Source organism: Pieris brassicae, chromosome 7 (assembly GCF_905147105.1).
Source record: "Pieris brassicae chromosome 7, ilPieBrab1.1, whole genome shotgun sequence".
Classification (NCBI taxonomy): domain Eukaryota; kingdom Metazoa; phylum Arthropoda; class Insecta; order Lepidoptera; family Pieridae; genus Pieris; species Pieris brassicae.
Window position 1 is genome coordinate 10,559,770 of NC_059671.1, and position 24,566 is coordinate 10,584,335.

General features: G+C 36.6%; 2 protein-coding genes across 2 annotated transcripts in view; both read left to right on the forward strand.

The window, feature by feature from the left end:
* Window positions 1-14,321, forward strand: part of LOC123711671 (forkhead box protein K1) — a 31,173-nt gene extending 16,852 nt beyond the window's left edge. Inside the window, exons 2-11 of the mRNA XM_045664354.1 lie at window positions 5,060-5,217; window positions 5,749-5,888; window positions 6,058-6,314; window positions 6,795-6,950; window positions 8,896-9,007; window positions 9,125-9,224; window positions 9,818-9,913; window positions 10,770-10,866; window positions 11,105-11,204; window positions 12,087-14,321. Coding sequence (XP_045520310.1) covers window positions 5,060-5,217; window positions 5,749-5,888; window positions 6,058-6,314; window positions 6,795-6,950; window positions 8,896-9,007; window positions 9,125-9,224; window positions 9,818-9,913; window positions 10,770-10,866; window positions 11,105-11,204; window positions 12,087-12,119 — 1,249 coding nt within the window. The 3' untranslated portion in view covers window positions 12,120-14,321. The remainder of the gene's footprint in view (window positions 1-5,059; window positions 5,218-5,748; window positions 5,889-6,057; window positions 6,315-6,794; window positions 6,951-8,895; window positions 9,008-9,124; window positions 9,225-9,817; window positions 9,914-10,769; window positions 10,867-11,104; window positions 11,205-12,086) is intronic.
* A 3,298-nt stretch (window positions 14,322-17,619) lies between these two features.
* On the forward strand, window positions 17,620-19,210 carry LOC123712573 (sucrose-6-phosphate hydrolase-like). Its single transcript, XM_045665738.1, has one exon. It carries the CDS (start codon window positions 17,654-17,656, stop codon window positions 19,121-19,123), a length of 1,470 nt encoding a protein of 489 aa, XP_045521694.1. The 5' UTR covers window positions 17,620-17,653; the 3' UTR covers window positions 19,124-19,210.
* The last annotated feature ends 5,356 nt before the right edge of the window (window positions 19,211-24,566 follow it).

The following is a 24,566-nucleotide window of genomic DNA, read 5'->3' on the forward strand; positions in this document are numbered from 1 at the left end:
ACCGAAACAAACTTGTGTCTGAAGTCGAAACTCTACTACGTGGGATCTCGGACTGGGGTAGACTAAACCTAGTCCAATTTAACCCCAAGAAGACACAAGTTTGCGCGTTGTCCGCGAAAAAAATACCCTTTGTCGCTACTCCTCTTTTCGAAAACACTCTTCTTGAAGCCACAGCCAGCATCGGAATACTTGGCGTTGACATATCGAACGACGTTCAGTTTCGCGGTCATTTGGACGGAAAGGCTAAATTAGCCTCCAAAAAGCTTGGTGTGTTCCGCAAGGCGAGACGGTATTTCACTCCGGGCCACCGCTTGCAATTCTATAAAGCGCAAATTCGGTCCCACATGAAATACTGTTCTCACCTCTGGGCGAGGACTCCCAGTACCAGCTCCTTCCACTTGACCATATCCAACGAAGAGCGGTTCGAATCGTCGATGACCAATCCCTCTCCGAGCGGCTCGATCCTTTGGCGTTGCGTAGAGATGTGGGGTCACTCTGCATCTTCTACCGCATTTACCATGGAGAGTGTTCAGAGAAGTTGTTCGGATTAATACCTGCAGCAGAGTTTCATCATCGGACGTCGAGGCAGAATACAAAATTCCACCCGTATCACCTCGACGTCCGCCGTTCCACGACTGAGCGTTTTTCAAGGCAATTTTTGCCGCGCACCACCGCTATGTGGAACCAGCTGCCCACTGAAGTATTTCCGAACCAATTCGACTTAGGGTCCTTCAAGAAAAGAGCGTACAAATTCTTAAAATGCCGGCAACGCACTCGCGAGCCCTCTGGCATTGAGTGTCCTTGAGCGGCGGTAACACTTAACATCACATGAGCCTCCTGCCCGTTTGCCCCCTATGTTATAAAAAAAAACAAAGTAGTGGATAGTTTATATATTGAGAATAACTATAGTTACATATAACATCACGTTACGACCGACCGGCATAGCTGTTATTAAAGAAAAACATATAGGTGTAATTATATTCATCTACTTTTAAAGAGAAGACCTGTTTACGTGTACGGTTTTTGCTAGTATAATTTAGAAGAACAGTGAGGCATGATCTGCCAGATTTTCTCTAAGCATTCATACATTACAGAGACGACTAGAACATCTGCCAAGTTGATAGGAACTCAAGCCAAGCTCGCAATTCAGTTTACTGTATTGATTTGCGCACTGTACAGTGAAGGTTGTAGCTCAACTTCAAAGAAAAATAAAATTATGAAAATATATATTAGAATTCCTGCAATATTATATTAGTATTTTAGCTTAGAGTATATTAAACAATAAAATTTAAAAATTGCACATGCAAGCCATTGCAATGACCCATTTAAGGTCAATCCAGGCTGGATTTTCAGCGATTACCGCCAGCATGCTGCTAGGTCCCCACGCACGCACCTTACCAGAGCTACAGCTCGCTTGCTCATCGTGCCGCAAAAAGTCTGCGAATGAATAATAAATGAACAATATTCTATATTATTTTTCAGAATTCCTGTAACATTGTTCGCTACACGCACATCAGTAGGAGGTTCTCATAATAGCTTACAATGATATAGTTGTACATTTGTAAATGATAAGTTCTGTATTTTATATGGCTTTTATATTTAAGTGGCTTTGAGTTTTCAGCCATGAATTATTAATTATTTATTTATTTATTATTACATACACAAAGGTTTTTCATAAAATTAATCGTGATATTTTTATTTAAAAAAAAGGTATTGCTGTATAAGTTCAATGAAATAGTAGCATTGCGAAATGACAAGTGCAATTATAAAATACTGTGTGTCAGATAAATTCTAGCTTTGGTCCTTCACCTTAATCTCTTTTAGACGACAAGTAACAGGTACTGTCAGTCTTAAAATACTTGTATAAAAGCGGGTATATATGTTATGTCTAGCTTAATACAATTTTATCGTTGCATAGCCTTGGCTAATAGTAGTGTGTGACTATTGTCGTGTAGGTACTACGACATAGATAAAATTGTTTACAAACTATGTATATACGCCTTGGCCCTGTTATTTGTAGGTCAATTCATGTAACTTTTTAACGTGTATATCAAAGTACCTTATATACCTTTATATCTGTTATAATATTGGTTATTTCAAACTGGTATTTTTAAAATTGAATTGCCTGCGACCTCATACAAAAAAAAATATTTGCGCCTTAAGATACATATTTTACCATCTGTTTGTAATTTTTTTCTATTAGGGAACTAGATTAGTCTTCTGTGCTTGACACACGTCGAATTTGTGGGTCTTAAGGCATGCCGGTTTCATCACGATGATTTAATTCACCGTGCTCAGAAAGGCAAGACTTCACTCGTAAATTCGGCTCTACATGGAGTACTGCTCCCCAGTACCAGCTCCTTCCACTTGACCGTATTCAACGAAGAGCGGTTCGAATCGACGACTAATCCCTTTCCGAGCGGCTCGATCACTTGGCGTTGCGTAGTGATGTGGGGTCACACTGCATCTTCTACCCTATTTCAGACTTTTATCATCGGACGTCGATGCAGAATACGAAATTCCACCCGTATCACCTCGATGTCCGTCGTTCCACAACCGTGCGTTTTTTAAGGCAGTTATTGCCGCGCATCTCATCAGCCCGCTGTAGTATTTCCGAACCGATTTGACTTAGGTACTTCAAGAATAAAACGTACAAAAGGCGGGAATCGCATACTCGAGCCCTCTAGCATTGAGAGTGTCCATGGGCGGCGGTATCACTTAACATTAGGTGAGCCTCATGTGGTGCACAGCCTGGCTTCCAACCTCCAAACGGGACTCGGGATGAGAGTCGTATACTGATGCCACAATACTAACACTGTCTGACGTCAGAGGGACGTCGTTAATTTTATTCTAGTCAAAATTGAATATTGAACCCACTTCACCTGTATCGTTAAATAATATAGTGGTGAATCTTTTATGTTGGTTAAAATTGTGAATCTGTTTCATAATATTCAAATGAGAAAAATGTCTCATTAGGCGATTATGCGCCTGCCTCTTCTTTCGACCAACAGTTAATTGCAAGCATAGAAGGAAATAAAAAGAAAAATTTAATAATGTAGTCCTTAAGTGAGACCTTAAGCTTGAGACTCTGAAAGTCATACATTAGGTTTATTGCTGTTTTCTTTGCCACGATGTGTAAAGAAAGAAAAGTATGCCTCAATCATAGATGCTATTTTAAAACTTGATAGTTTAGCTCGACGGAAATATGAGAGAGAATATAAACATTAAGAAATTTACAAATAATAATTAAAAGTTGTATTAAAGTAAGTTTTAGTTAACTAAAAGTAAATAGAGACTTGAAGTAATAAATATAGTATTAGCTATGCCGATGTCTAAATCTCTACCAGAGCAGAAATAGTCCAATCCGTTTGTTAATAATAGTATTATTTTAATCGACCTGAGTTCTTGTTCTAGATTGAAGCACTGGGTTCTCGGAAAGCGTAATTATGCGACTCGTTATTTGTGATATCGTAATATCAATACTAGGTAACGTAAACACTTTTATACAAACAGTTACGATTTGTACTCGGCTTTAAAAAACTTAGTTATTAGAGCTGTGTGGATGGAGTGTTTTGTTAACATTGTATTGTTTTTTTTCTATATTAGTATACTATGTAACTGTGTTCTGTTTTATACATATTCTAAGTTTTGTCTTTTTTATTTTAGCCTATCAATTTTACACGAAGTGACATAGGTACTTTATATTTTAATATTTGCAGAGCAGCACATATTTTTATAATATATAGCTTATTTACTTATAATTTGATAGCACGACGTTAACAACTAACCTACGTTATATTTTTAATAAGTGAATGTAATTCTTTTGCAAAAAATAAACTATCTTTCACCCGAAATTACGCTTGCCATCAAATTTAAATTATGTTCAGATGATATTACGTAACTATTTTAGGTAAATTTATAGAATGAGAATTGTCAGTAAAATTTAAGCATCGAACGACTTTTACCACAATACATAGAAGTCATTGTAAACAAATATTATGAAATAAAGTGTTATCGCGGAGAAGCCGCGAGGGGGTCGCGTCACGTCAGATAATTGCGGGCCGCGTGCGTGGAATCGTAATGAATGGAAAAAAACTTGAATGGATCGAATGCCGGATACGTTTGTTAGTGCCATTGTTTGGGTCACCGTTGGATCTTATTCGAGGGAATATTTGCCTAGAATTTTTTTTACGTGTCTCATAGTAGCAACGTTACAACTTTAAAGATTTTGCTGATCAAAGAATGAATGGGAATGGTTAACGATGAATGTATTGCCAAGTCGTTATCAACGTATTTTTAAATAGATTAGCATTTCGCTAATGTCGGCGTCGTTTTATTATAGGACAGAATATTGATGAATACGCCTAACGTGCAAAGAACGTCACCGCGTCGTTACATAACGACTGCGGCATTTGGCACTTGTTTACGTTTCGGTTCGCGGCGCGTGTTTACTCGATCGATGGAGCTCTGTGGGTACGCTGTCGTTGAACTGTCACTGGTGTGTTGCCGATGCTGATTTATTGTATCTAGCAATGTTTACGCTTTGTTGAATATTGCTATTGTATGGGGATATGTCAAATCCATTTTTATCTTCCAGTTTTTTTATGGAATATGGTATATCTTTTGTTCTGATCGACATTTGTAAAGCTGAAAAGCGATTAATTTATAAATAAAATTGATATCCTAAATTACACTTGATGTTGCTTACTACTTAACTTGTACTCCAAGGTTCTACTTGGAGCTGTATAAGAAATGCATGCCTTAAAAATGTATATTTTACTAAAAGGGACTTTAAGTTACTATAGCAACGTTGTTATCTGTCAATTAAGTGTAAACATGACCGTCAAGTTCCATTATAAACAGAAAGGGGTCGTTCTCATCGTGAAACTTTTGGGTTCCTGTTTATTATAACAGGAACAAGTTTTAAACTACAAGCTGTATTCAAGGCTATGCTCAGTCTACGAACGTATAACGTATTACATATTATTAACAACATTAGTATTACATATTTAAGTATTTGGATTTGCCTTTTTTGCTAAAATTCATATTGACGTTACAGATGCACGCTCCGTTTCCCGTCTACAAACATACGCCTGGAATTCCAATCGCTGGTGGAGGAAAGTGGTGCCGGGGGAAGCACTGCACCACCCCTCCCTCCCCTTCGCATCACCATACCCATGGACAGTGATGGACGGAGCCCAGCACCTTCTCCCACTGGTGATAAACGAATAATGAAATTGTATTTTTTACGTGTTGCTTATTTTGTACCATATCGGTTAATAGAAGACTTTAAATTGTAGAAAGTTGTCTAAAGGACACTAGGCCATATAATAAAGTATGGAATATGGTCAGTGTTATAGTAAAAAAGATTACCTGGATTTCAGTGTTATTATACAATAATTACTGTTTTTAGACTAGCGAAATGTGCACTCTACGTACTTGTCTGGCGGCTGAGTTTAGACCAGACTAATTCTTATAAAATTACTGTATTAAGACAATGTAGTCGTAAGTAGTGATACTAACATTGTCTCAATACAATGCACTTTGTACTGTCTATTCTATCTGATTCAAGGGCAAATTCACTCAATACAAAGGGTATGATAATGAACTATTTAGAGCAACAAAAATAAAGTATTCATAAAATAACGTATACAATATTTACAGGCGCCAAAGAAATTAAACTTAATGCTAACGAGGCTCCGTTCAACCATTTTAAGTTTTTAAGGTATATTCCAATCCGTATTCCAGGCACGATAAGTGCGACAAACAGTTGTCCGACATCTCCGCGTGGCGCCGGTTCCTCGGGCCGCCGTCACGCCGACCTCGGCCTGGTTGCGCAGTATGCCGTGCTCGCTGAACATCAGAGACCCACCTCTAATGGAAATTCGGTTGGTTAACATATACTACAGAAGTGTATACAGCTGAGATGTCATAATTATTAGTAGTTTAAGCTATCTTGATCCAAATAGACCTTCATAAATCTTAAAAGCTCCACCACCTTTCCATCTTCTTTACAATTATTATATTAATAATCAGTATTAATGAAAATACTTACAGGCGTCATCAACGTCCGAATACAGCGGACGCGAAAGTCGCGACGTCCGCGAACGCGAGAGGGGGGAGCGCGGAGGGGAGGACGCGGCGAAACCTCCGTACAGCTACGCGCAGCTCATCGTCCAAGCCGTGGCCTCAGCTGCGGACAAGCAGTTGACGCTCAGCGGGATCTATAGCTATATCACCAAGCATTATCCGTATTATCGCACGGCCGATAAGGGATGGCAGAACTCCATTCGGCACAACCTGTCGCTTAACAGGTATGGCTTTTTTAAAGAACGATTCGGCCATTGTTTCACAATTTAATCTTAAAGTACAGATACATACATCTTTTAGATATATTCTTAAGATGAAAGGCATACAGTTGTCAGTCGTAAGGACACCGGAGGAACTCAACGAGAGGTTAGGCTGATAATATAGTAACTAATATTTTGGCTTCAAATACTTCAAAATACGTACGACCACTCAATAAATAACACTAATAAATATAATTAGCAAAAAGGTAATCAAAATAAAAATGCATATAGGGAAACATAAGAGCAATTATCAAATGTGACGTTCGTTCATCAAAATTGATGAAATAAATGTATGTACAGATTTGAACACTAAGTGATCATAGGCACATGTATCATATGCGTCTCCGTGAACCCAGGACTTAATGCTTTCCAAAAACCGAGATTACTGACGTCTTGAACACGCCACCACTATTGATAAAACTAATAGACAAACCGCGTTTCCAGATACTTCATTAAAGTGCCGCGTAGCCAAGAAGAGCCGGGCAAAGGCAGCTTCTGGCGTATCGACCCGCAGAGCGAAGGCAAGCTCATAGAGCTCGCCTTCCGTCCGCGTCGTCCGCGAGGTGTTCAGTTCCGGGCGCCGTTCGGCCTCTCCTCACGGTGAGACACAAAATCTTATTCTAGTACTTTGAAGCAGCCCCGTAGCATAGATTTATTTGATGGTCTCGCTTCTACTTAAGAAGTGTCATAGGGATGGAAGGTGAACCAAAATGTATGTCTAGAAATCTAAAGTGTTTAAACAAATTGTCCTTAAAAGTTTTTTTTTATTAGTTATTATTTTTGACAGAAGTGACAATTTTATTCTTGATCATAATTCACTATTATTGTTTATACTAATAAAATAAGACTCTCTTGCCCGATTGGTGCCCTGTTACATTAAACCAAAAAAAAACTACAAAATTGATTTTTGCTTTAGCCAATTATATTTGAGTGACCTTGAGCGGCTCCTTATTGACAAGTCATCAGTTAATTCAATACAAACACTGAGTCACGGCGGGATGACGTCATTGCGCAAAAATGTCCGCGCTTATGTATCGCTCGCATCTAGTACATTCGTCGACACGATCAAATTAATATCTGCCTTTTCTCTATAGATTCAATAGAATTTTAATGAAAAATATTTGAAATCAAGTCGCTGTGTTGAAGACTAACCTGTGAGTTGCGACTGACATTTTTACATTTAGGTTTTTCATCTGAAGTTGAATGAAAAATAAATCATTTTAATTGCACTCCTATTTGTTAGTTAGTGAGGTATATTTTCATGTTGTCAAACCGTCGTCGTTACTTTAATGTTGATATTCCTCTCTTGTGTTATGATATTTATCGATTGTGTTTATGCTCTTATAAAAAAATACTTTACATTTCCTTTTTATTTATTTTTACAGGATAATATAATAAAATCATGACATTAGAAAACTACTGTGGTTTGTATTAATGTAACCATAGCAGTCTTGTTAAGTAGCGTGACAAATGCATATAAAAGTAGTTTTATTTATTTATTAACTGATCATTTATTAGCCGCGGTAGCAAATACTTCAACGTTCTCTCGCCTTAGGGAGCGTTCTGGAGATTCTTGACACCCCCCACCCATGAAACGTATAACGTTTTCTGTATCCAATGGTAAAACGTTTCGTGACCACCCCCAGTGACTCTTTAGACTCTCTTTGAACTTACCATTATGTGGTGTAAAGTACTGGAAAGTAGAAAATAATATTAACAATAACGCGTAATTCAATCCCCACCCCGCATCGTAGCGTTTTACAAGAGGACCCCCCCCCCCAAAATTCGTTACGTAATACTTGAACGCTCCCTTAGACGTTGTACATAACTTGCGTTCCATCTCTAGTCTGTAACTAGGTCAAAAAAAATCTCTTCATTTTTATATCAGCCGGGCACCTGTCTCGAGACGACGTGTTTGAGGATGTGGAGGTTTTATATTAGGTTGAGATATGTTGTATAAGTTCTACCGCAGCCAGTTAGACGGTGATTAATGACTCGCAAAGCGCGTTGTGAAGTTAAACCCGTGCAATTAGACTGGTATATTTTTATCACCACCAGACGTATTCGTTTTGAGTCGTAGATTTTGACATTATTATCTAATAGTGAGTTTGGAATCCAGCATAAGTTCCATTTTTCATTTCACATACGATATGTGATGCCGATACGATACGATGTCTGTGTTCTCAATAGATTTTTGTATTAGACCATGACTTAGTCTCTAGTAAACAGAACATGGACTCATTTATTACATACTGACGTAGCTATATAAATGTATTCATTTGATTTATACTTCATTAGAATTTTGTCACTTATGAAGAAAAGTAAAGAAATATTTTGTTTTTCAAAAAATCATCAAATAAATAGATGCAATCCGAGGCCAATACTCATGATGTACCGATGGATGTGGTTTTTTTGTTAAATAGACACTTAATAAAAGTTCATTCAAAAGTTTCTTTAAAAAATCATTCATTAAAATGTAGTGAAGTGTATTATTTTGACATGGGCCTATGATAATAGTTACTTAATAGTATATTGTCAATTCCAGGAGTGCTCCGACGTCTCCGTCTCAGGTGGGCGTGTCTGGCCTGGTGACTCCCGAGGAGCTCTCCCGCGAACCCACGCCCGACCTCTTCACCGGGGATGAGAATGATCATCAGGTAAATATAGGAAAAAGTTAAACATTTAAAGATACATCTCTCGCTTCGCTTGAAATAAAATATTATGGGTTTAAATTTTTCTTAATGTGCAAGAGTAACCCAGTTTTATTGTCTCAGGGCCAGCAGCGGCTGAACAGCAACAACAACAACAGCCACTCCACTCAGTACTTGTTCCCGCAACGCTCCGGCGTCAGTCAGAGCGCGCCGGGATCACCTGGTAAAACCGGTTCATTAATAGTTTAAAATTATTATGAATTATCATACATTTGAGCAGCATTGGCCTAGTTCCTTGTTATGTCCCTGGCTGTGCAGGAAAACACCAAAACCCCAAGCCAAACAATCCGCTTTTTTTGTACGATGCATTCGCAGTTGTAATATATTCTCTAAGTACGTTAATAACCTAGAAAAAATATTCAGCTAGAGAAAGAGCGAATTTTTCAAGTGGTTCGAGTTTGTTTATATAAAAATATTAAGTGTGAGTGACATATAGCAGCTAAGTTTCGGCTTTTAATAAATGAGTTTGTTCGAAGTCAAATAAGCTTCAATGTTTCATTAGTTCGAAGGTTTATAGAAAGAAATACTAATCTTTTCGAAGACCATACAAGACATTCATTGTCATGAGACTTATTATGTTATTAAATAAATGCTTTCCTAATAGTTATAGTAACGGTTAAGGCACATAGTGCGTAGGTTTGGAATAAATTCTCAACGAAATAAAATATAAACTCGCTTTATGTTTCAATTAAGTTTAATACATGAATTGTTAACAATAAAGAGCATTATAATAAAGTGAACGCGAATGATTTCCAGGCGCAGGAGGGTCGTCGTTCAGCGGCGGCAGTGGGCTGGTGATGGCGGGGCATCACATCACCGTCGTCACCAACGGCGCCGGAGGGGAACGGGAAGGTATGCTTTACTCGCGTTCAAACAAACTATTGATGAACTTAGTTTAGCGAACAGGAATTAGGGTTTTGATTTGAGCCCCGCATGAAAAAAAAGACTAGAGTATTAAACAGTAATGATGGAGGGAATACAGAATATGTTTACTTTTTGCTTATTTAAAGTAATTGGTAATTAAGTTGAATTTGTTATGTCGACGCTTCGGTGGACGGAGAAATTGTAAATAATTTGTGTGCCACCGTCACATGCATTTCGGTATTTTTTTATAATAAATAAAAATAAAATGTATTGTTGACTCGGCTATAGATGAGGGGGAATCTAGCTATTACTCGGTACTTAATTGACTCTTCACGGGTATGGTACAGAATGCAGATATGTTAGAGACACCGAGACCTGAGTATCATTTAACCGCAGGCATGGGAAATGGCTACTATTCGTGGTTGTGCCGCGGACGCGTGCTTTGCGCACAAAGTCAAAGATCATTTATTAATATAGGTAACACAATGTACTCTTATGAACGTAAAAAATAAGAAATACATATTAAATGCTTCTAATTTAACATTTACTGCCAATTTCAAATCAAGGGCGTATAACGGAAGAGAAGAACTGGCAATAAAGTCTCCGCCACTCTTACACTTGATGAAATATTTCATTTTCGATAATATTTTGTATAATAGTAGAAAGTAACATTTATTTTACAATATTTAATAGTGAAATTGTCAAAATTAATAAAATACTCTCGTTAATATCTAGGTCAATATATGTTATATATTTTAAAATATATAAATTTGTTTAAAATATTATTATAGTATTAGCTGGTCCTTTCACGAAGTGATTCTATGACGGAATTTAATGTTTCCAGAAAAGTACGTGGTTGGTACGACCGGAGGCAATCTGGTGTCGATCCCCGAAGAAGAGGTGCAGGCTACGCTGCTGCATCAGCATTCACCATACTACGGGTTTGTACCGGATCTATTTTCTACCTCGTTTAAAAATAGTTTCACGAAGTTTTACTATATTTTATTAATGTTACAGTATCAATTGTATTTTTAGTAATGATTCTTCTGCTATTTGACGTTCCTATTTTTATTATTTCATTCGTTTATTATTTTTCCCTAGAAATTCCCTAGACAAGAAGTATTTTCCAAATTTCAACTAATAGATTATATAAAGTCTAGTAATAATAAATGTGTATAGGGGCTACGGCGGCGAAGAAGGGTGCGGGGCGTTAGGCGGAGAGCTCGTCATCGAGGAGACCACGGAGGAGCCACCGCACAAACGGAACAAGCACCGACACGTCAGTAACAGAATTTAACATTAACTAGTGTGGACAGATTCCTATGTCAAATTAAAATAGAGCTGCTAACCATGCATTGAAAAGCTTGTTCTATAAGTGGACATAACTACTATAGTGTGAACATCGCGAAAGTATTCGATTGGGTTTGACAAAAGCAGCTGCTTAAAATTTACTCTCCGTGAAATTGTTTGACTGGTTTTTTAAGCTGGCTTTCCACAACACAGTGCTTTTTAAGGCACTTTGTAGATACAGCTGCCAGTGAAGTATTTTGAGTACAGTACGATTCAAGAAATTAGAGTATTATTCTCTGACAGGGTCAGCAACACCCGCTAGGGGGCGCTGCAAACTCAAACTTAAAATAACTTTATTCATATAGGTAAACAAGTACACTTATGAACCTCAAAAATAAGTTAAATTAATTGTAAATTTACATTTACTACCAGTTCGCAAGTCAAGGGCGTAGTAGCGTAGTAGTGGGCAAGAAACTTTCCGCCACTCTTTTTAATCGACAAGTTTTGAGTCATACAAATTGTTTGAACTGGAGCAAATCAATCCCAAGGATTGATTGATTAATTTATGTTTAACGAGGGTTTTAAATTTGTCGAGAGATTATACTCTAATTTCGCTTGGGAGTGTTGTAAAATCGAATTCAATTTCCATATAAGGAGTGGTTTATCTTCTGAAGCCTGGTTGGTCGTACACTCAAATTGGTTCTGTTACGAGGATTATACTGGTGAAAGGTGACCATGGGCTGCAGAAATAACTTTATACAAAGTAACTCGCCTGCTCGTTTGGCTCCTGTTTCGTAACAAGTGAACTAAATAAAATAGGACTCTAGATAATTAAAAATATATATAAATATTCGTTTAACATGAATTCCAGGTCTCGGACATGGACGACCGGCGCGCGTATTGACGTCCCGCGAGCACGGCCACGTGACACGAGCGCGCCCCACGCTCCCAGCCAACGAGGGTCGCCCGCGGTGACGTCACGGCGCGCTCGACCAATCGACGTTCGTCCCGCCCGCTCGCGCGACGCCTCACACGGCCCCAAACAAACCTGTCCTCGGACAATAAATGAACACGGTCGAGTGAAATTTATGTTTTGTATCTGTTTTAAAATTTGACCGTTTCGGGGAGTCGCGACGGCGCCCGAGCGAGCGAGACGTCGCACGCGAGTGGAGTTAGCAATAATAGACTACAGTTTGAAGTTTAACGTGTTAAGAATACAGTGTCGTCTCGTGTGCGGTTTTCGCATCGTAATGCATTATTTTTATTTGAAACCTGTACATTATATGTATACGTGACGCGTACGGTCGGCCGTACGGCCGCCGTACCACAGACTTAACATAAGTGCAATGCAGATTTTTATAAGTTTTAGTATAGAGAACGATGGAAACGCTTCCGTATTGACTGGGCAGTATTCCGGCTCGAATTGCGATCGATCGGAATATGTGGAATCTCTATATGAAAGAAGTGTGTGGTACATATTCTCAGAACATTGTTGGTTAAATGTCAATAGACTGCTTGTTAATCCGGTTGGAAGAAATATACGAATTTCAATGGAAGTACAAGTTTTTGAAAATATTTCTGGTTCGTATATTAGTGAAATATATTTAGATGTTCCTTTATATATCTGTGTCTACCGTTGATTATTTAAATGAATATATTAAATTTAACGCGAGCGAAGTCCGTATTTGTATTTAATGAAATTAATTAGAATAAATTTCATTTCGAGGCGTTGTTTAATCTTATTTATTAGAGCCTTGGATTTCGTTTGGACGGGAATTTTTGACTAAGAAACAGAGACAAAAATACTCATTCTATCCTTGTCTGTCGGCACCGAGTTTAACATATCGACGGTTACTCGGACACTGTTAACGGACAGTTATACTTACGTTTAATATTATATAGCGGTTTCGGTGTAACGTTGGCGGGAGGAAATAAAATTGTAAGAAAAAGTGTCTTTTCGTTTCCTACCCTCATTATACAATTGTATAAAATTATATACGGTTAATCTTAGCACTATATTAGTCGTTAGCGTATTCGTTAGTGTAAAATATTAAACACGGAAAGCACGTAGTTTAGCATTTAAATACATCGTATAATCTAGTGAGAGGCTTTATAATGAAAGATTTGTCGCTCCCAATATATCGAATATGGCGAAGAGTCGCATTGAAACCGGCAAAGCCGTTTCCGATGTGCCGCGTGTGACGGCTGGACCGGAGTGTGCGTGGGCTCGTGTATTGACTGTGTGCGTGTACTATGAGATAGGTTCAGTGATTTAGACTAGGTGTGGTTCATTGCCGCTATTGTGCCCGTAGCTGCATTCGGCGATCGGTCTAATCGTTCCGACTGTAGTAGAGGTACCGTCAGCGAACGTTACGCTGTTACGCATTATAAATTTAACCGACTCTACACAACTGTTAAATCTAAATTAGAGGTAAACGAAGCGCATTAAGTATAATTAGTCGACAGTAGCCGGTAATCCATTGATTTTGCTGACGGTACTTTGCGGAATGCGATACGGTTTAATACTCATCCACCGTTGGAAACTAATGTTATGTTTGTGGATCGCCGCTCGTCGAACGCAATTGCGGGAACGATAACCTCACTGAACGGTGTAAATGAACGAATGGAAATATTCATTCGAACGGAGCGAATGATAATGTATTATAGTTATGTTTGGGTCCGGACAACGCTACTTGCATACTGTTCGACCGAAAGACGGGATGGACGCCGGCGATTGGCCGAGGTTAGTTTTTAGTTTTGCGAATTAAATCCACTTTCGTGGCGGTTGTGTAACGTTACTTTCGAGTTGTCGACTTCTGCTGAAATTGCTTTAACGCTGTATTATTTTTGCGCGAGCTTTCTGTCACGGAACGGTATGCAATATTGACATATTCTTAGATCGGCATTTAAAATGCTACATAACCAAAATCGCGTCGATAATGTTAGTAGCTTAAAAGTCGACGATTAGTCAAACCGCCGGCCGAGTGTCGAAAAGGGAGCTTTTTGACATCGCCTTGAATGAGCGTCGACTTTTATAAAGTGTCGCGGTTCGAACCGCTACCGATTGATTGACAAATTTAAGAAATAAACGTATTTTATCTCCTTATGTTTGGTTTTATTTATCCTTATGCTTCGAGTGGTGACTGCAATATTTTCTGCCATCTTTAGATCCATTGGCGTATCTGGGATTATATTTTAGGGTTTGCTAGATGACTTCGTGACTCTTACATCTTTACAAATAAATACTTTCCTCGTGAGTCAATCGTATTTTAGTTAAAATGAAAACTCGCGTTGTTTTATAGTTTGTCGCCTATAGACCGACGCGGTAGAGGACATATCACAGGAAACATATCTACGAAATATAGCTTGTAACATACACTGTAAATATAGTATTATGTATGATGTGAAAAACTTCAATAAATAAACCAAAAATGCTAAATTCTTTCACATACTATACCAGTTACAAGAGCGTAGATCAGTCGAGAAAGCTGACAAAAAGCTAAACTGCTTACATATAGTGTTCACACATCACAATGTCAATACAATTAGCATTTTGCAATCTGCCCTACTGAATTTATACTTAAACTTCCACAGCGCAGGGTGTTGTTATGACGTGAAAATAAAATCTGGCGGACTAGGATCATTGGCTTTATAATTAGCTGATTGGGTAATAAGGAGAATTAACCGCTGATATAAGCGTAGGGGTGGGGTACGTATATACGTATACCACTTATATTCATATAAATCAATAAAAATAAATATTATATATACTTAAGTCTGGCTACAAATACTGTTACAATTGAAAATTAACAAAATATTACTATATCATTGTTCATTGGGTTTTCTCATTTTTGTTCACTTTGTGTCTCTAACGACCTGCACAACTTAGAAATAACTAAAAACTTTAGATTTCATCTCTCAAAGTTTAATTTTACAAAGCTGTAATAACGTTATATTGAGTTATTGCATAATTTTTTGATTTTATTATTATCTGCCAAATTTATTTAATAATCACGGCCTATATATCGGGGGCCCCACCGGAAAGAATGTTCACCTTTTTAAGTGATACGTGGACAGTCACATTGCCAGAACGCTCGCAAGTTCGTTGTCGGCCGTTAAAGAATTGGTACGTACGTAAAAGGCTTACTTGTGGGACGACTTTCGTATTTTGACTTCCGATGATGAAACTCAGCTGCAGGTAGTAACGAGAGAGACACCACATCTTTATGTAACGCGAAGTGATAAAGGAGCTAGAAAGTGACTGGTCGTTGACGACCGAATCGCTCAGTGCTATCATCCGCATAGCAATAAATGTTGAAGGGAAGAAAGATTAGATTAAAGGAAGAAGGCAAATCTATAAAACTTGTATATAATTTATATTTGATATAACAAAAATTTCTGTATTGTAGTTGATAATAAAATATCAGGAAAATGTAAAAAATCATCTCGTTAACTACAGCGTTTCCGCTGAACTCGCCAGTGGTATTTTATAAAATGTAAATTTATACCCAAAATCATATATTGCATAATCGTTTGCTTAATTTTACAGTCTTAAATTAAACTCATTTAAGATATAGAAAAATTATTGAGTTTAATATTTGTATGAAAAAACCAGCTAAAGATTCTGTGTTTTTAGGTTCTTTTTACAATTCTCGTTATTATACACATTTCGTCATATTATGTTTTCAGTATTACTGTACTGTAATGTAATTACTATTAACTAATTTCCTTGACCATAAAACTCGAAAGTGGTTGAAGTCATCTTCTTTATTTTTATTTTTAGTAATCTTCGAATATTTTTAGGATCTATGTATTTGAAATGGATAAGTACGATTATTAAATATACGTTGGAAATTTAGTAGAAGAAAGGGTAATTTCAATTTTCCTTTCGTTTCTTTTGCTGCCAGTGTCAGATGGCAGGAATGTAATATATTACGAACGCTTGATTAAAAGGGTAAAAGGCCAGCTATGAACAATTGTAAAGAGAAATTCTTTTTGTCCGAAGCGACGAAAGTTATTTAAAAATGTAAACGAACAAGCTTTGATTTAAACATAGTTGGGATGTTACAAAATTCGCCTCATGACGAAAACTTGAAGTTTAATTCGAAAATTATCATTGAAATAAGCACAAATGTATCTACCACGGCCCATTAACCACGGGGACTACAAAAAAACTAAGCCGCTGTTACGGTAAAGAAGACATGAAGAAAATTGCATATCTTATATAAATGAAAAAACGAAAGGGCTCATTTTCATTTATCACGACTGAAACTGACGATTTGTCTACGAGTATATGATTGGAAACTTTTAGTTTTTTATTAAAAACTAATATCTAACTTAAGTTACGTTAGGTTACATAACTAGAAAAATAAACGAATTTATCGTAACAAAGGCGTTTCTTTATTACTATTATGAACCTCAATAATTGAATTACTTTTTGTTTGTCGTTAGAATTCATTACACCTTATAAAATGGTGCTCATCCGCAATATAGGTAGTTAGTTAATCCACTTCTACTCTCCCGGGATATAGAGTTACGCACGTGCCTCACACGTGGAGCGACGGATTACAAGCTGAATTTCTGTTAGTAGATATTTGCATTCCCGAATGCATAAAAAGCAAAGCCTAATCCTTAAATGTAGGGATATTTTTTTATTTTCGGGAGTATTTGAATTGCTGTTACCATTAATCCTGGGAATAGTTTTGAAGTTATGAATATGGATTATTGGAACCGAAATGAAAACGAACAGATTAAATAACAATAATTAGAGAAAAAAAATAAAAAAAGTATTAGTTTGTTAGAATGTTATAGAAGTTTTAAACTGAGAACTTATTAGAGAATTAATAGAATAAAGGCTCATTTTGTTATATTATTTTATCTGGATGTGATATATTAACTACATTAAGCAGTGTTGACTTCTGGTGGTCAAACGTGCGATTGTAATCCTTTCGGTCGAACGACTCATGAGAGGACTTCTATCCTTGACGTATTATTTTCGGTATGTAGTTAGGAATAGGGGCTTTTATACTATTTAGGTACGTTGGTTTGGAATTATCAGCATGCACTACATAACTTTCTAGAGCAGCAAAAGTTATGAACTAATTTGCCCTTGGGCAGGCGCCTAACAATGCTTCACCATAGATAGTGACTGAAGGATACTGATAAAAACGAGTGAAAGACTTTATCAATTACCAAAACACTTACAGTCTAATTACTTACGTAATTCTACAGTTATATTAGTATATATCTGTCCTATTATAACATTGACCACTACAAAATACTGAGCGATTCCAATTAAATAATTATCTAATCCAAGATATCAGGACTTACAGAAGCTTACTTCTTGAGTGCAAAACAAAGTACTCTAGATAGCTACCCAATGAATTAGTATAAATATGTTTCCGGAAATATCAGTACAGACGTTTCTCGTAAGTCAAAATGGCTCGTACCAAATGTTTGTTACTTCTTCTGTGTGCCCTGACAGTAGTTTCGCCAAAATGTTTATCAGATATTGATGATGCCAAAGTTGAATTAGAGGCGTACATAGAATTCAAAATTCCAGACATAAATCCTCGATATAGGCTGCACTACCACGTCACTCCGCCGGTTGGGTGGATGAACGATCCTAATGGGTTTTCTTACCACGATGGAGAGTTCCATCTTTTCTACCAGTATTACCCGTATGACAGTGTGTGGGGTCCCATGCATTGGGGTCATGTGTCTAGCCCTGATCTTGTCCACTGGAACCAACTGCCAACGGCTCTTCTACCGGAAAACGAACAATGTTTCTCTGGTTCCGCGGTGAGCATGGACGATACTATGGCTTTGATGTACACTGCACATGAGGTAACAGATAAAGAACCATATTATAATGAAAGTCAGTATCTCGCATTTAGTGATGACGGTATTGATTTCTACAAATACGAAGGCAATCCTGTTCTACCAGCAGCACCTAATGGCTCACCTGATTTTAGAGATCCCAAAGTATGGAAATATGGTAACGAATGGTATGTGGTACTTGGCAGTAAGACTGTGGATCAGCGCGGTAGAGTTCTGTTATATAAGTCGAAGGACCTTAAAGACTGGGAATTTTTATCAGTACTGGGAGAGTCACAAGGAGACATGGGATACATGTGGGAGTGCCCTGACTTTTTTGAACTCGATGGTAAGTTTGTTTTATTGATGTCCCCGCAAGGAATGATAGCAGAAGGAGACCGTTACAAGAATACTTTCCAGAATGGATATATTATTGGTAGCTTTGACTACGAGACCAATGAATTCCACCCCGAAGTAGACTTTCAAGAAATCGACTTCGGCCATGATTTCTACGCTGCACAGACGACGGAACACAATGGAAAGCGGTACGTTATTGCATGGTTTAGCATGTGGGAAGTTCCTCACGTAGAAGACGTGGACGGCTGGTCCGGAGCTATGACGATTGTGAGAGAGTTAAAATTAGTTGATGATCGCATTATAATGAAACCACTAGACGAAATGATAGACTTACGCCACCACACCATTATGCATGGGCGCCTGAGGTCACATGAGGTAATGTCTCTGCCACAAGCGACGGAATTGATTATAGATGGAAACATAAAACAAAAGATTGAACTGTATCTTCAAGGCGTCGATGGTGGTGGTAAAGTTTGGGTGCGATGGAATCCTGCTGTTGGTAAAGTAGTGGTAGATAGAGGAGCTGGCGATGTCAGACAGGTTGAATGGTCACCGATCGGGTCCACAACGTGGAGAATATTCCTGGATGCGAGTAGCTTGGAACTATTTTGTGGGGAAGGTGAGGTAGTGTTCAGTAGCAGAGTGTACCCCTTGGGAGGATGGAAGTTGACTAACTTGAGTAGTCAGTCCCTAAAAATAGAAGCATATCACTTAAAGCGAACTGTTCCAGCATAAAAATACATTTTAGATACTTTAATTACTTAATGGACTGAAAATATTATAAATGATTTTTTATTTATTAAATTGAATGTATACTCTTTATTCAATGAATTTTTATTTCAGTAAAAATATGGTAGTCGTCTCACTTTTTTACCGTTTATTCTAACGTGCGGCTGCTCAACGTTGCGTATAGATTTTAATTTTAATACAAGAATCCAATAACCGCGTATATAGACACATGAAATAACAAAATGTGAATATGTAATTTTCCATATATTTCATAATAAATATATGATAAAGTAGGTAATGTACCGTGTGTATGTATTACGTTAAGTTATTTTTTCTGACGCTTTATTTGTTGTATATTACTGTACTTGAGTCTTGAGGAATTGCGATGGAAAATCTCTTTGAGTGGTAAGAGGATGAAAGTGAAAGTTTTTGAAAGAGTTGTCAATAGAACTGTATGCGATATTCTGATAGATGTATGTTTACTCCGGATGGAAAGTATGAAGATGATATAGGAAGACGAGTGAATGTTAGAAATATACTAAATGAAGCGTTGCATTCCTCTATGAGTAGTCAAGCAATCTCAAAGAAGGCTCGACTGGTAGTGAATGTTGAGTGTGGCAAAAACAGAGAACACCATAAAAATGAGAGCGTTAGGCATGATAGGATAAGTAGTAGTGGGATACGAGAGCAGTGTGGGTTTTTAAGAGATGTCAAGAATTCAAATGGGAATGCTTAGCTATTTGGCCATGTAGAACGTATGCAACCGTGGATGGTGATTTTTTGACGTTTGACAAGGGACAAGTTAAAAGTACCCATAACCGACGGCCATGCATGTTGAAAGTCATGAAGCAAGAGTGGCATGTCAGGACCATAGCAAGTGGAGCTCTATATCTCTACCTACCTCTTCGGAAAAACGGTGTTACTAATAATATAAATATTGTTTATAAATATGTCTATCAAGTGTTTAATATAGCGCAAGTCTAAAGAAATAGGCGATGAAACGAGTTACGCAACGTCCTTATGTTACGTAAAAAAGCAAATCGTAATCTACTCGCAAATCTAGCGCTTCAATCTCCGCGTTACGTTAGGGATAAAAATTCACCTCGCTCATTTTCTAAATAGTTTTAAGTCATATCAATACCAATATGTGTTGTCGAATAGAGTTTTCGATATGCTATACATTAGTTCGATTTACGACTTACCAACCAATTGCTTAGTTAGATATTCTGAAACTGGTTATGATTGCTCTATGTATTAAGCGAATCGGGTTTAGAATGTGTACGTTTATCTCAGACATATCAACACAGACAGCGAAGGTTGATTAATTTCGCTTACAAGTTGCGAGACTTCAGCCCCCGTGTAATCTTAACGATTATGATGGTAATTTGGGCTACGAATAACAAATTGCGAGGAAGTAATTAGCTCTTATCTGTTACATTCCCCAGTGGGTATTTTCACTTACGTAATTAATACGTAGTGAAAATCTTATGCATTAAGAGAACGGTTGAATCTAGGTTTATGAGGGCTAAGGGCAGAACCAGTCTGTTCCATAGATCCCCGTTAACAAAGACGTTGCGCTTGCTAAATGCCGTCTCACTTCGTAGTAGCGATATTGTGTGTATTATGAATTTAATATTATATTATTTTTTTGTTTGTTTTCAACATGATCGTATTGGTTTAGTACTGTAAGGATAGCGTATGTATGTTTTGTTAATATATAAATGAGTGAAATTGCATTTAATACAAATTTCACTTGTTCTATGAAATATTATTGCTATTCAAGTAGCAAGTTATAGTGTCAGTAACAAATTGTTAGGACTAGGCTAATATTCATTTATCACTGAAACAGACTATCTACGAATTATACTGGGTTGAACCTGTTTTAATTATGTTAAAATCTACATTTAACAGCCTAACCCTCGTACAGACCTAAATAAACATAAACTCATTTAGGAATTTGATTAAACTTTTTATCGACAATGTTTTTTATAACAATTTTGCCTAAAGATACGAATCTTCTGTAATTTCCGTTCCTATTTCATTCATTCATTTACGAACGATATTTCTTAAGTGTTATGTCGGATATTTTTACGTTAAAATACAATATGTTGGTCTGATAATTTGTTTTTGAAACTGACATTAAAAATAAAATAAAATATGTTTATTATAGAACATAAGATTATATATTATATTATAGAACATTATTGCACGTCATTAAATTTGAATGGGTACACCTCCCTACTCATCGGTCAAGAAGACAAGAGGGTGTAGGCCGACAGAAAAAGCCGGCGTAAAAAACACTCGGTACTCATTTAAAGTAGCAAATCATCAAATAAACACTTATTTTAAAACAAATTAAAGTGTGGTTGCCAAATTTGCCACAGCTATTTGGCATCATTCGAATTTCAAGCAAAGCCCGTCATCGCTTATCGGGTACCGATTAGGTGTTAATAGCGTCATGGAAAATCCATAATTGCACAACTAAGGTTCAAACTCAGGACCTCAGGTTGGACAATTACATGCTATGCATTGTATTATGAGCGAAAAGCTGGGTGCTCTGTTAGATATAAAATAATGAAGCCGCAATTTTCCTCGTGATGGTAAATAAAGCTATTTATTTTCATACCTTATCGCGACCCCGGAATATGTCACGAATGTAAATAGCCTGAAATAACTGAACTGTGCGTCTATTTCGTACGCAAACATTTGTTTAGGATCACACTGACCAGATTCAACTCATCATTACGAGTGGAGTGTATATAAGTGGAGTTCGAAGAACTTTGGTGCGATTATCTATGTCTATTTTTACTCTAAAATAAAAAAGCAATATATTGGTGGCCGCAATAGAATGATTTTCCGTAATATTATTGAAAATAACCTTTGATTGATGTTGAAGATCGATATGAAATTTTCAAACCTTTTCAAATATTGTTTTGACTCATATCAGAGTCTCAGAGTAAGACGATCTGTATAAATTGATTCTCCACTGACAACTCCAAGCAGTTGTATACCATTTCACGTCAGTTCATACGGGGTGGGTTGAATATGGGGTAACTTAATCTATCGAATGCGTTAGTGAGTTGCTAACTTTTGCGGTTTCGATTACCGCACGCTACGAGTACAGTCGGTTGAAAAAGCCGGTAAATCGCTCAACCTATATTAATTATTTTGACAAATATGAAATCAGTCGTGAGGCCAAAATAAAATAAAATAATTTAGTAAAACGAAATGAAATAAAAATTAATAATTATGTTTTTCATATTGTATAAAATATCATACTTATAGTTAAACCAACGTGGGGCCCACGAGTAACGTTCAAATTTACTTTCGACATTTTGAATCTCAGAAATATTATATAATAAATAATAAAGCTTATATATAATAAATGAATACCGTGTAAACTCCAAGTAACGTCCCTCGATTTAACAACAAGCATAGTTTAACTTGTCTTCCATACACAGTAGTGATACACTCTACATAGCATTACACCCACCCTTAATAACTATAAATAAGAAAAAGTACTTTTTAAGTTGCTGAAATTAGTGAAAACTGCGGAAATGTGTACGTTATTTTGTCACCCGAAATTTCTAAGAAACATTTTTTTTGATACAAATTGGGATTGCTTGCACGTGCGAAGATGCGAATCGCAAGATATTAATAAATTAAGTAAAAAAATACAACATAATTACTGGTGCTGCAAAAGACGCCACACGAAAATACGCAATAGTGTTCAAATAAGAATTGTTTTTATGTAATTACTAACTCCGGTCTGAAACAAACTTTTTCTTTTCTAATACAGATTTTTCATCTTTCGATTTAACGACAACTTTTTGTAACTTCAAAAGACATTTCCTTGAGTGTCGTTATATAGATTTTACACTGTAATTGCTATTTCATACATGATTGTACTTTCCTAAGAGTGTTCCCAAGTTAGGTGTGTTCCTCAAAACTTGTAGGTAAGTTGTAAAGTTAGGGCAGTAAGTAACTATCATGATGTAGATGTTGGTAAAACATGACCGTGCAAGAAAAACACATTCTTATTTTTAATCCTTGTTTTTATATTAATAACGAATCGTCGAATTTATTTGATTGTGCTATATTCAATAAATATTGATGGTGATAGTATGAGTTATTTCATTATTACGTAATATATTTCTTTTAAAAGTTTATTATAGTAATGGAATTACAATTTTGATTATTACCTATCTAATAAGATAAAGACGAACTTAATTAAAATTTTATTTTACTTATATTTTATAATAATAATTATTTATTAAAGTAGACAATCATACGTCCTTATGGTAATTATTGTGTTAGTTACATTATTATATTATTAGGTTAGCTTAGAGTATAATTAATATATAAAATTAAAAAGGGTACATGCAGGCCAGCATTCTGTTAGGCCCAACAACAGCCTTACCTATGTTGGGATAGTCTACACAACAAATATAATATATTAATTATAGATAGACATATTTCATTTAAAAATATACTCTCTATCTAATATTAGCTATTGATGACTTCATTCGCTCATATTGAATTTAAACTAAACGCAGAAGCAAAGAACTCAAGCTAAGCACATAAAGCTATACAGAAATGTCATTATCATGTCATCAAGTTTATTCCGGAATGTGAATTTATGTGAAATATTCATAGGATTTCAATCACAGGTGATTCCTGATTAAGATCGTGGCGGCACGTATCTGTAGCAAAAGGCTATGTCGGCGGAACATATTCCAGATCAGAACATTCTGGCCAACTCGGCTTTATAGATATATCCTAGACAATTGTTCTTGGATTTATTGGCTTGAGATTTAGTTCAACGTCTAACGTTATTTATTACATCAGGGTGCATTCTAGTTGGCGGACGTTATAACATGTCGGTTATACAGACACTCGTTATATACAGATAAAATGAGTGTGTAAATCTTGTTGTTGTGTGTTCCAACTTTGTCTATGAACTAAGACATTTTAATTTTACGAGGACACCTGCTTGTCTTGAATCCTACAAAAATGACCTAAGATGACCTACGATCAATGAAAAAGAAACAAAACTGTATCGTAATTACTAAATACGATTCCTTTAAGGTCTCCGCAGTTAGGCTATGGAATTCACTTCCCGTCTCTATTCGCTTAGCTCCTTCTTTATCTTCCTTTAAATTTCTTATCTACAAACATTACCTGTCCACATCGTATCCCTAACTTTCTTACTAACTACTAACTGACGTGAGACTTATCTTAAATTATCGTGATTTATGTGTCTTTTTACTCTTTAATGTATCTTTAATATTTTATTCCTGTTTAGTTTTAATAACTGTGTATTACATGTATTTTTGCACTACTTGCCTATCTTATTTAATACATTTCTTTTTTCTTTACTCACAGTGGTTGCCTGGAAGAGATCGCTCGTAAGCGATAAGGCCGCCAGTTGCCCTCCTTTTGATTTAAT